General features: G+C 40.0%; 1 protein-coding gene across 6 annotated transcripts in view; it reads left to right on the top strand.

Annotated features, from left to right (window-relative positions):
• Mhcl (Myosin heavy chain-like) overlaps positions 1-13,821 on the top strand; it is a 373,469-nt gene that overhangs the window by 181,922 nt on the left and 177,726 nt on the right. For all 6 annotated transcript variants that reach the window (XM_067784376.1, XM_067784369.1, XM_067784360.1 and 3 more), the window contains one exon: positions 11,171-11,602. In XM_067784376.1, coding sequence (XP_067640477.1) covers positions 11,171-11,602 — 432 coding nt within the window. The remainder of the gene's footprint in view (positions 1-11,170; positions 11,603-13,821) is intronic.

Below are 13,821 nucleotides of genomic sequence, written 5' to 3'. Positions count from 1 at the left end.
CGAAAAAAAATTCGATTGAGCCATGTCCGTCCGTCCGTCCGTCTGTCCGTTAACACGATAACTTGAGTAAATTTTGAGGTATCTTGATGAAATTCGGTATGTAGGTTCCTGGGCACTCATCTCAGATCGCTATTTAAAATGAACGATAGCGGACAATAACGCCCACTTTATCGATATCGAAAATTTCGAAAAATCGAAAAAGTGCGATAATTTATTACCAAATACGGATTAAGCGATTAAACTTGGTAGGTGAGTTGAACAGAAAACTAGTAAAATTTTGGACAATGGGCGTGGCACCGCCAACTTTTAGAAGAAGGTAATTTAGAAGTTTTGCAAGCTTCTTATTACTATATGTCTGCTTAATAAAAATTAGCAAAATCGGAGAACGACCACGCCCACTTTTTAAAAAAAATTTTTTTTTAATTCAAATTTTAAAAGAAAAGATAATATCTTTACAGCATATAAGTAAATTATGTCAACATTCAACTCCAGTAATGATATGTTGCAACAAAATACAAAAATAAAAGAAAATTTCAAAATGGGCGTGGCTCCGCCCTTTTTCATTTAATTTGTCTAGGATACTTTTAACGCCATAAGTCGAACAAAAATTTACCAATCCTTGTGAAATTTGGTAGAGGCTTAGATTCTAGGACGATAACTGTTTTCTGTGAAAAAGTGCGAAATCGGTTGAAGCCACGCCCAGTTTTTATACACAGTCGACCGTCTGTCCTTCCGCTCGGCCGTTAACACGATAACTTGAGCAAAAATCGATATATCTTTACTAAACTCAGTTCACGTACTTATCTGAACTAACTTTGTATTGGTGTAAAAAATGGCCGAAATCCGACTATGACCAAGCCCACTTTTTCGATATCGAAAATTACGAAAAATGAAAAAAATGCCATAATTATATACCAAATACGAAAAAAGGGATTGGTCTGTTGACGCAAAATACAACTTTAGAAAAAACTTGGTAAAATGGGTGTGACACCTACCATATTAAGTAGAAGAAAATGAAAAAGTTTTGCAGGGCGAAATCAAAAGCCCTTGGAATCTTGGAAGGAATACTGTTCGTGGTATTACATATATAAATAAATTAGCGGTACCCGACAGATGATGTTCTGGATCACCCTGGTCCACATTTTGGTCGATATCTCGAAAACGCCTTCACATATACAACTAAGGGCCACTCCCTTTTAAAACCCTCATTAATACCTTTAATTTGATACCCATATCGTACAAACACATTCTAAAGTCACCCCTGGTCCACGTTTATGGCGATATATCGAAAAGGCGTCCACATATAGAACTAAGGCCCACTCCTTTTTAAAATACTCATTAACAACTTTCATTTGATTCCCATATCGTACAAAAAAATTCTAGAGTCACCCCTGGCCCACCTTTATGGCGATATCTCGAAAAGGTATCCACCTATAGAACTAAGGTCCACTCCCTTTTAAAATACTCATTAACACCTTTCATTTGATACCCATATCGTACAATATCGTACACACAAATTCTAGAGTCACCCCTGGCCCACCTTTATGGCGATATCTCGAAAAGGCGTCCACCTATAGAACTAAGGCCCACGCCCTTTTAAAATACTCATTAACACCTTTCATTTGATACCCATATCGTACAAACAAATTCTAGAGTCACCCCTGGTCCACCTTTATGGCGATATCTCGAAAAGGCGTCCACCTATAGAACTAAGGCCCACGCCCTTTTAAAATACTCATTAACACCTTTCATTTGATACCCATATTGTACAAACGCATTCTAGAGTCACCCCTGGTCCACGTTTATGGCGATATCCCGAAAAGGCGTCCACCCATAAAACTAAAGCCCACTCCCTTTTAAAACACTTATTAGCACCTTTCGTTTGATACCCATATTGTACAAACGCATTCTAGAGTCAACCCTGGTCCACTTTTATAACGATATTCCGAAAAGGCATCCACCTATAGAACTAAGGCCCACTCCCTTTTAAAATACTCATTATCACCTTTCATTTGATACCCATATAGTACAAACAAATTCTAGAGTCACCCCTGGTTCACCTTTATGGCGATGTCTTGAAAAGGCGTCCACATATAGAAATAAGGCCCACGCCCTCTTAAAATACTCATTAACACCTTTCATTTGATACTCATATCATACAAACAAATTCTAGAGTCACCCCTGGTCCATCTTTATGGCGATATCTCGAAAAGGCGTCCATATATAGAACTTAGGCTCACGCCCTTTTAAAGTACTCATTAATACCTTTCATTTGATACCCATATCGTACAAAATAAATTCTAGAGTCACCCCTGGTCCACCTTTATGGCGATATCTCGAAAAGGCGTCCATCTATAGAACTATGGCCCACTTCCTCTTAAAATACTCTTTAATACCTTCCATTTGATACACATCTCATACAAACACATTCCAGGGTTACCATAGGTTCTTTTTACAACATGGTGATTTTCCCTTACTTTGTCTCCACAGCTCTCAACTGAGTATGTAATGTTCGGTTACACCCGAACTTAGCCTTCCTTACTTGTTTTACTCTTACTTTTAATTTTAGTTTTACTTTTAATTTTACTTTTACTTTTAATTTTACTTTTACTTTTTCTTTTACTTTTCCTTTTTCTTTTACTTTTACTTTTCTTTTTACTTTTACTTTTACTTTTACTTTTCCTTTTACTTTTACTTTTGCTTCTACTTTTACTTTTATTTCTACTTTTACTTTTACTTCTGCTTTTGCTTTTACTTTTATTTTTACTTTTACTTATTTATTTTTTTACTTTTACATTTAATTGTACTTTTACTTTTGCTTTTACTTTTTCTTTTAAGTACTTTTACTTATACTTTTGCTTTTACTTTTATTTTTACGTTTACTTTTACTCTTGCTTTTACTTTTACTTTTACCTTTACTTTTACTTTTACTTTTAATTTTGCTTTTGCTTTTGCTTTTACTTTTAAGTACTTTTACTTTTACCTTTACTTTTACTTTTGTTTATTTTTACTTGTCCATTTACGTTTCATTTCCTTGTCCTTTTCGTAGAAAAAATATGATGAAATTACTTTATTTTTTTACTATAAAAATATGATTCAACTCAATCTAAGCTTTTATTTGTAATGAAAAAAGGAATTTGAAACATTAATAAAAGTTTCGTTCCTGAATTTTTTTCAAAGAGCTGTATGTATGTTCTTGTAGAGCTTTTCTACCATCCCAGTCGCCTCCAACATTATATTGGTTATGCCATCCTTCCGCTTCTCTCCACCCAACAATCATAATCTAAATCCCCTGTCGACGTCCTCTCAACACACTGCGCTGGCAACGTCGCCTTACGTTTTTTACTTTGAAAACAACACAATTTTGGGCTGGCTAGCTTTTTCTGTTTATATATATTTTTCTTTTTTGTATTTTGTCTACTAAAACTAATTGGAAAAATATTTGAAAAATGAATTCAAATTTAGGAATATCTAAAAATAAATCCAAAACACCCTGCTGCAATCGCTAAAGTAATATTTTTAAATTGCATCAACCTCAACGGAGTCGCTGAAGCAGCTGCAACAACAACCAAAAATGAATTTATTACAAAATCTATGATGAAGTTGATGGTTATTTAGTTGCAGAGAGGCGAACGTGCTGTAGACGTCATTAGAACTTCTAATAGGTGTGGTGTTGTTGTTGCTGACATGAGGTAATACGTCTGCTTCCATGCACCTCACTGTTTTGTCTGTGAGCTCAACATACTGACATACATACATACTTTTATACATATGTACATGTTTAGTGATATGCGATTCTAAGTGCCAGAGGATCCGGTTATTTTGAGCTCATATTGAACTCTGCCACGCATATGTAAATTTTTTAGACCTCTTTGACCATCTGGTTTTCTTTGACATTTGCGGGCGACTTACTTGTTCTCTCTTTTGTATCAAGGGTCATAGTTCACAGCATTGGCTCAACCAGATTAGAGTTCCTAAGAGTCTGTGGTCTTCAAACAACTAAATACGCCTGCTGTTTTTAAGATGAATATAAAGGTCATATTTATATTACTGTGGCACCAACAAGACAATGGACTATTGCGGCGCATATGATAAGATTTAAATACAATGCCTTGTGTCGTTGCTGCAACCTTTCGAGAGCAGAGCGAGGTTTTGGTTTTCCTGGTTAATAGATAGAGTTAGAGAGTTAGAGTCTCACCCCAAACTTGTTTTGACGCTTACTGCTAATTCGTAGAGTTCCTTGGTAATAAGTTGGTTGTGATTTGTATATCTAAATCGTCAGCTTATGCGACAGTTCCTTTCTATTTTTGCTCCTTAGGTCACAGTGTCTGCAAGTGGCCCAGTGCTAGTGTAAACACCTGAATTTCCTCCAGAGAGTAATGGAGTGCGGGACTCAGTGCAAGATAGTGGATTGCTGAACTGGTTCACGGATGGATGAATCTGGCAGGGAAAGTTGGTTGGCTCTACGTAAGTCGCAAGACGACCGGTCACTTTAGTGCCTTCCAACTCAACGCCAGCGCTTTAGTGGATGTTAACCACTGCTTCTACCGAAAACCGACAATAAATATACTAAGTTTAATACATAGTTATGGGTTCGATTGTGGTCTGGGAAGCCCTGGCCTCGTTTTCTATTGCGATATAAATGTCTCGGCAAACTCGGTTCACCGAAGCGTATTTGCTTCCTGCGCCCATATTTTCTTATTTTATAACGGGTCCAAGCCTCTTGGAACAACCTATTCATCGTTTCTTCTGATCTTTTTCAATAGAAATGCGCCTGTTCTGATCCTGATTTTTCTTAGGGCTCGGTTTTCCAGGTACCATGTATCACTAGTAAAAATACCCGCTGTCACGTTGCTATATTGCACTCATGTCAACTCACAACAGGCGAGCAGTGTGTCTGTCGATCGAGCGTTTTGTCTAATTTAGCCGAGAGGACACCGCAACATAACAACATACTGAATTATTACCCAAAAATAGATGGAAATTCTGTGCAAGTCATAGCGTTTCTTTTTTTTATAGCTTATTTTTATTTTTTGATTCCTTTGGGATATGTAAATATTCTTAAGTGAATAACTCAACGTGTCTAATGTGCTTTTCGACTTTTGGGTATGTTGGGCTAGGCCGTCTTGCATTGAATGGCGAATTATTTGAACTCATACTGAACTTATAGTTCAAATAAATAGACTTCCTTGAATATTTTTCCAATAATGAAATTTTAATCACTTCATTCAGCTCAGCAAAGTAGGGAGAGGAGAATGAATCAGAGCTCTCATTTATGGGGAAAGAATGCTTCTAAGGCGTTAAATATGACGCTTTTTGTAATAAAGTAGGGGAAGATACACATTTTCATTTCAGTGAACACTAGAGTTGCCGCCGGCTAGCCAAAAATAAATATTAGCCGTCGACTGACTCGACAAATCTAAAGGTATATGAAGATAAGGCTCTGTATATGGGTGGGGTTTACGAACAATTGCCATTAATCAAATTTTAAATCTATTTTAGTTGCATGAGAAGTTTATTCAAAAATGCATTTCAGAAACTTAAAACACTCGTTTTTATACTCAGCGCGCTTTGCACACAGAGTATATTAACTTTGATTGGATAACGTCCCGATTTCGTGGTTTCCCCATGGTTTGTATGCGGTAGATGGTATCACTGATCTTCTTCACAACTTTGTACGGGCCTTCCCAACTGCACTGAATTTTGGATGGAACAACTTTCCGCCGGTGAGGGTTGTATAACAGTACCAAATCTTCCTCCAAGAAACCTTCCGAATTTTTGTTCTCGTCGTTCCTGTGGTTCATCGTACTACTCATTACCCTGTTTCGTTCCCTCACACTCTGTTGTTTGGCCAATGAACTACTTCGTAGAGCTTGCGCTGGACGGATTTGCTTTGCATAATCGGTATCGTTCCGACGCTTCACAACAGTAGGGCCAGGGCCTTGAAACCACCCTTGCATTCTTTCTGCGAACTTCTTTTTTTCGTTTTAGTGCGTCCATTTGAATTTGTCAGTGCCAGTGTTTCTCTCGAAGGTATCTTTGATTTTGCTTTGTTTGGCCCATTCGTTCCACCAACCTTTACCTTTGACTTTCGTGGTCTTTGTCGACTCTTCTCCAACAGTACTCGATTACTGCTGAACCCTTTTTCCAAACTGAAGTTAAGTAGCACATCCTGGTTCTCATAGCACATAATCCTTCTCCGCATATCGATCCTGATGTCATGGTCAACTAAGAAGTCCACTCCCAATATGACTTCATCAACGATCTCCGCCACAACGAATTTGTGTAGAACCGTGACCTTAACAATTAAGACTTCACATATCACTTCTCCCTGGACTTGGTTATACTCTCCAGTGACCGTACGCAACCTTGCTCCAAGTAACGGGTTTACTCTCCTGTTGACCAAGTCAGATCGGATTAAGGAATGAGATGCGCACGTATCTACAGTCAGTACACGTTCTTTGCCATCCACATTCCCTCTGACGGTAAGACTGCTTGATTTCCTTCCAATTCGCGACACAGATATCACAGGATATTCAATAGCTGGAGCAGGTTTTCGATCCTTACATCTGACTCGCTCTTGCTTATCTCCTCCAGCTTTGCGTTTACGACCAGCCAAGTTGGAACTGTTAAGGTTGGTGTTGCAATAATGCGCAATGTGCCCTAGCTTTCCACACTTAAAGCATTTGTCTACATCATTATTGTTCTGCTGCGTACCCTTCAATGCTTCCAAAATTGCGTCTACCCACTCTGGCCTTTCTACTTCCACACGGCGTGCTTTGAAAACTGGCTTACACAGAAGTGAGGCAGTTTCCTGAGTTAGTGCATGGGATACTGTTTCAGCAAATGTTTGCGTATGTAGCTCGCTTTGTTTCGACATCCCGTATTCCATTTATAAAACTCTGGATTTTTACCCTCTCGGTGTATTCCACAGGTGCGTCGGCATTTGCTAGATGGGCAGCCTTTCGACATCCGATGCGAACTCCTGCAAAGTCTCATTCGATTTTTGGTAACAGTTTTGCAACTCAATTTGGTATATCTGTTTCCTGTGTTCGCTTCCGTATCGCCTCTCTAGAGCGCTCATTAATGTTTCATAGTTGTTCCGTTCGTACTCTGGAATTGTCTGCAAGATTTCAGCTGCAGGCCCTTTCAATGCCACGAACAGTGCAGCAACTTTATCTTCAGCATTCCAGTTGTTCACCGCTGCGGTCGTCTCGAACTGTAGCTTAAAGACCTGGAAAGGAACAGAACCGTCAAAAGATGGAGTCTTTACCTTCGTATTACTCGCGGAAGCAGCCGGGCGATTAAGGTGCAATTCCTGTATATGACCTCTCAAAACATCCACCTCTGCCTCGAATTTTTCTGCAAGCTGCATTATTTTTTCGTCCAAGCGCGCTTCGAGTTTTGATGATATACGCGCCTCTTGTGCTTCTAGTTGTACTGTTATGCGTGTCTCTTGTTCTTTCAGTTGAGTTGCAATATATGTCTTTTGTTCTTCCAGCTGTGATGAAATGTGTGTTTCCTGTGCTCCAATCTTGGCTGTTATACGGTTCTCCTGCGATTCCAGGTGGGATGCTATACTTGTCTTCTGTTCTGCCAGTTGAGATGACGTATGCGACGACATTTCTGAAATGCGTGCCTCCTGTGTTTCCATCTTGGATGTTATCTGTGTCTACATTTCTGAAATACGCGTTTCTTGTGCTTCAATCTTCGATGTTACTGTCGACGTTTGTGCAGATATTGCAGCCAATATCACGTTCAAGCCTGTGCTGGTAACTGCCTGCGATGTTTCGTTTTTCTCTTAAATTTTTGTTGTTGTCTCGTCCCCATCAGGATGAAAGATATCATCGTCCACATTAATTCTTTCCGATTCCATTGCCTCCCGGAGTCGTGCCTGAATTTCGAGTTTATTTCCGGTACTATTCAATCCACGGGCTTCCAACTCCTTTTTCAGTTGCTGGATCCTTAATTCACTTAACTTCGCCATGCCCTTGTTGTGCTCTGCAACTCTGGAATTTATTCACCAATTCCTCTTCTGACACCAATTGTTACTAATTTACTGCAATTCCGCTTATTTGCAACCTTCTTCTAACGTTCGAATCACTAAACTGTTGAATAAATAACTCCACTATTCAATAATGCAAAATGGCCTTTGTTCAAGTACTTCACAATAACACTACTACTTCTCGACAGATAGCGAAACTCATTGCTGATTCTCAGCTTTACCTCCTTTTATACTCTGTAATGTCTCGTTCGCATACTTCTAGGCGCTTCTTTTTCTAGAATTTACTTGTTCACCAGCTATAAATTTCCAGCTATAACTACAGATGCGCGTGTATATGTGAGTGATACTTGCACAAATTATTGCATACTTTTGTGAGCATCTCAGATAAGATATATGCATGTGTTTGTGCGTTTTCTCTCCGCTGCGTGTACTAACATATGTATGTGTAGACATAATGATTGATTCGTTTATGTACATACAAGTGACTGCTTGCTTTATTGTTGTTGTGGCTTTATTTACTTAGTAACAGATTAGTGATGTGAGTATCACTTAGTGTCACTAATATTCGTCACAATATATAACATTTTGGAAAACACAAAAAACCTAATTATTTAATAAATAATACACCTAGAATGTTGAAATTTGACATGTGGACTGATATTGAGACTCTTGATAAAAATTTGAAACATTTTTTTTAAATGGGCGTGGCACCGCCCACTTCTGATAAAAATCAGTTTTACAAATATTATTATTCATAAATCAAAAATCGTTAATCCTATCGTAACAAAATTCGGCAGAGAGGTTGCCTTTACTATAAGTAATGCTTATACATACCACTTCTCCTTGGACTTGGTTATACTCGCCAGTGACCGTACGCAACCTTGCTCCAGGTAACGGATTTACTCTCCTGTTGACCAAGTCAGATCGGATTAAGGAATGAGTTGCGCCCGTATCTGCAGTCAGTACACGCTCCTTGCCATCCAGCTGTCCTTCGACGGCAAGACTGCTCGATTTTCTTCCAATTTGCGACACAGATATCACAGGACATTCAATAGCTTGGGCAAGTTTTCGTTCTTTACATCTGACACGCTCTTGCTCATCTCCTCCAGCTTAGCGTTTACGGCCACCCACATTGTTGGAACTATTAGGACCAAGATCGCAATGACGTGCAATGTGACCGGGCTTCCCGCATTTAAAGCATTTGATAACTCTTCCACTCCGCTTTTGCGATCATTTCAGCACCTCCAATATTGCGTTTACCCACTCTGGCCTTTCTACTTCCACACGGCGTGCTTTGAAAACTGGCTTACACAGAATGTTGGCTTTGGGTTTGCGTATGTAGCTCGCTTTGTTTCGACGTCCCGTATGCCATTTATAAAGCTCTGAATCTTTACCCTTTCAGTGTATTCCACGGGTGCGTCCGCATTCGCTAAATGTGCCAGCATTTCAACATCCGACGCAAACTCTTGCGATGTTTCACCAGGCTTCTGGAAGCGGTTCAATAACTCCATTTGGTATATCTGTCTCCTATGCTCAGTTCCGTATCGTCTCTCGACAGCGGCCATCAATGCTTCATAGTTGTTCCGCTCTCCTTCGGGAATCGTCTGTAGGATTTCGGCTGCTGACCCTTTCAATGCCACGAACAGAGCTGCAACTTTATCTTCAGCATTCCAGTTGTTCGCTGCCGACGTTTTCTCAAATTGGAGCTTAAATACCAGGAAAGGAACAGAACCATCAAACGTTGAGGAATTAACCTTCAGAGTAGACGTTGGCGTTATTGGGCGGTTCAATTGTAACTCCTGAATACGATCTCTTAAAGCATCTATCTCGGCCTCCGTTTTATCTTGTCGACCACTGAACCATTCCTGAAACTGCGTTAGTTTCTCTTCCATACGCGATTCTAGTTGTGCAGAGATCTGCGATGATACCTGTGCTGAAATTTGTGTCGATATTTCAGATATACGTGCCTCTTGTGCTTCAATTTTATATGTTATTTCTGACAACATTTCTGAGATACGTGTCTCCTGTGATTCAATCTTCGCTGTTATACGGTTCTCCTGCGATTCTAGTTGTTTTTCCATCTTGGATGTTATGCGGTCCTCCTGGGATTCCATATATGTCTTCTGTTCTTCCAGTTGTGATGTCATGTTGGTGGATATTTGTGATGACATTTCGGACATTTGTGCCGATATTGCAGCCAATATCTTGTTCAAGTCTGTATTCGCCATTGTCTGCGGTGTTTCATTTTTCTCCTCCAATTTTGTTGTCTCATCGCCATCAAGATGAAAGACATACTCTTCCACGTCAATTCCTTCTAATTCCATTGCCTCTCGTAGTCGTGCCTGAAGTTCGAGTTTAATGCCGATTGTATTCAATCCACGGCTCTCCAACTCCTTCTTCAGTTGCTGGATCTTCAATTCACTGAACTTTGCCATGTCCTTGTTGTCCTCTGGAATTTATTCAACAATTCCTCTTCTGACACCAATTGTAACGTATTTACAACAAATACTCTTATTTGCAACCTTCTGCTAAGTTCGAATCACTAAACTGTTGAATAAATAACTCCAATATTTAATAATGCAAAATGGCCTTCATTAAAGTACTTCACAATAAATAACTCTACTATTGCCCGACAGATAGCGTGCTTAATCGAAACTGAATTATTGCGCCTCGACTGTTGTTGCCTTTTATACTCTCTGACTTCCTCGTTCGCATCTTCTAGGCGCTTCCATTTCCAGAATCTACTAGTTGGTCATCAACTATAAAATTTCTCAGCTGTAACTACAATTGCACGATTTTATAGCTTCTCTCATTGCATACTTTCGGGAGTATCTCAGATATATGCATGTGGTCGTGCCTTGCTTCTCAGCTGCGTGTACGTACATATGTGTAGACATAATGATTGATTCGTTTATGTTCGACTGTCTGGTTTATTTTTGTTGTGACTTCATTTACTTAGCATCAGACTAGGGATGTGAGTATCACTTAGTGTCACTCATATTCGTCACAGTATTGTAATCTTTTATCAGACGAAAAGTGGATGGTCTAACTTTGAAACTCCGCTGTTATTGTCCCTATTATAAGCATATGGAATTGAGTATACCATGTAATCTATTACAACAATAACATCAAACTAATCTTCTCCTACCATTCATTTCATTACAGCCACGCCATAACACCAGCACTGATGATGATTCCACGCGCTCAACCAACGCAGATGATAGTGGAGTTGGTGATGCAGCGGACTTTTCGCATACGAGCAACGATGGCAACGATCGCGTTTGGTTAGTACATCGTGGCGGTTTCTGTGCAGCATTACGTCTACCCCAAACAAATGTACAACGTGAAAATCACAAAGTGACCATAAGATTGTTACACAATGGCGCAGAAATGTTGGTGGACGAGGATGATATTGAGAAACAGAATGCAACAAGGCTTGATTTAATTGAAGATATTTGTGATCTAAAGCAATTGAATGAGGCGTCAGTATTGCATTGCTTACGTCAACGTTTCGCCAGCAATTTAATACATACGAAGGCGGGCCCCACGCTGCTTGTTGTCAATCCAATGGCACCTCTATCGCTCTATTCGGAAAAGGTATGTACAAGAACAATAGTGCATAGTACGTATAAACAGACTGCGTTTATGAACACCATACAACCAAATATTTGCTCGGTTTGTAGTTGTTGCTCTGCATATGAGGGTTATTTCTCACAATACTTAGCGTTGAGAAACCTGTTTGATAGCGTAGCTCTTGATTAATCAATAAAAAAAAGACACCGGAACGCTTCAAATTTAAAATGAAATCAGTTACATACATTGTTGGGCACAAACAAGCGGCTGTCATTTTCGGTTGATGGTTTGTTAGGTACTGAATTTGTTATTGTTGTAGCGATAAGGATACTCCCAGATGGCCTTGGGGAGTGTTATCGATGCTGATGGTCCTTTGCCGGATGCAGATCCGGTACGTTCCGGTAACAAGCACCATTAAGGTACTAGCCCGACCACCTCGGGAATGATTTGGTATGACCACATGAAACCTTTTAGGTCGTACCGCCCTCCCTACCCCTAGATCCATAAGGAATTTGAGGTCGCCAGAGCCTCGGCTGTTAAAGAAACAGGATTCGCCACGAGGTGAGGTTGACAATTGGGTTGGAGAAGCTATATATTGCGCTGGCATCCCCTTTGAATCAATTTGGTATTTTAGTCGCCTTTTACGACAGGCATGTTTGGGTTAGGTTGAACTGGCCGGTCCATGAGGACCTCACATAGACTGAATGAGTCCGTAGCGTTACCAGAAGTTTGTTTTAACGACCAAACTGAAAAACCCTATCAAAAACCAGGACCTGGACCGACAGGCATACCTGCCCCGGGTATATTCTAGGCCCCAAACCCGCTGGGGTTGTTTAATTAATTAATTTTAATTTTATTACAGACAGCTCTGCGAGCCATGCGACGCCTACATATGCCTGAAGTATAGCCATTCTGTCGGGCTTAACTACCTGAGTTGTTATCTTGGCATCCTTAATTCCACTTTGGAGGTATTCTGGGCAGTAGTACAGTAAATGCGTTGCCTTACCATTCGCTACTATAAAGAGAAAGCGTTTAGCACAATCGGTTGCGAAACACGATTAACCATCGTGTGGATTCACAGGTTCTGGGAACGGAAACCGCAAAGCATATCTCCTGTACTTTTGAGTGTAGAGGACGGAGTTATTTTAAAACACAGGTCCCGGTTTTTGATAGGGGGTTTCAGTTTGGTCGTTAAAACAAAGTTTTGGTAACACTACGGACTCATTCAGTCTATGTGAGGTCCTCTTGGACCGGCCAGTTTAACCTAACCTAATCTGTAGAGATCTCTTCGATGTAAACACTAAGCAGAGTACCACTAATGCTAGGGATTTTTTACATACCTAGCACACGAGGAAGGCACTTTACTACCTACAATGGTACCGCGCCTTACCGCATACCTCATTGCATTGGCGGCGTTTCCGGAAGCGACTACCATTTGGCCGCTGTGGTGTTGTGGTAGCGTGCTCCCATTATTACACCAAAGGTCCTGGGTTTAAGTCTCGGAAAAGCGACGTCAATCATTTAGAAACATGTTTTTTAATTAGAAAGAATTTTTCTAAGCGGGGTCGGGTTCGGTAGTGGTTTTGTAAACAATCCGAGTGTATTTTTGCCGTGGAAATCTTTCATCGAAAATTGTTCTGCCTTGCATCTGGTTCTCGCAGTCGGCATAAAATATGTAGGGTCCGTTCCACCGATTTGTAAATAAATGACAACTAAGGAGGGCTAAGTTCTGGTGTAACCGAACATTACATACTCAGCTGCCAAATTACAGTTTGCAAAACTTTTAAATTACCTTCTCTTCGGTGCCACGCCCATTGTCCAAAATTTTACCATTTTTCTATTCTGCGTCATAAGGTAAACCCACCTACCAAGTTTCATCGGTTTATCCGTCTTTGGTAATGAACTATCGCACTTTTTCGGTTTTTTCGAAATTTTTGATATCGAAAAAGTGGGCGTAGTGCGATTTCGTTTATTTTAAATAGCGATCTGAGATGAGTGCCCAGGAACCTACATACCAAATTTCATCAAGATACCTCAAAATTTACTCAAGTTATCGTGTTTACGGATAGACGGACGGACATGGCTAAATGAATTTCTTTTTTCGCCCAGATCATTTTGATTTGATTTTGAAGTCTATATCTATCTCGATTAGTTTATGCCGCTAAGGGGTACCGCCATGCGAACAAAATTAATATACTCTGTGAGCTCTGCTCAGTTGAGTATAAAAAGTGTCACGACGCGAA

The sequence above is a fragment of the Eurosta solidaginis genome, chromosome 1 (genome assembly GCF_040869045.1).
Source record: "Eurosta solidaginis isolate ZX-2024a chromosome 1, ASM4086904v1, whole genome shotgun sequence".
Lineage (NCBI taxonomy): Eukaryota > Metazoa > Arthropoda > Insecta > Diptera > Tephritidae > Eurosta > Eurosta solidaginis.
The sequence above is the reverse complement of the archived record's forward strand: the minus strand, read 5'-3'. Positions and strand labels throughout refer to the sequence as shown.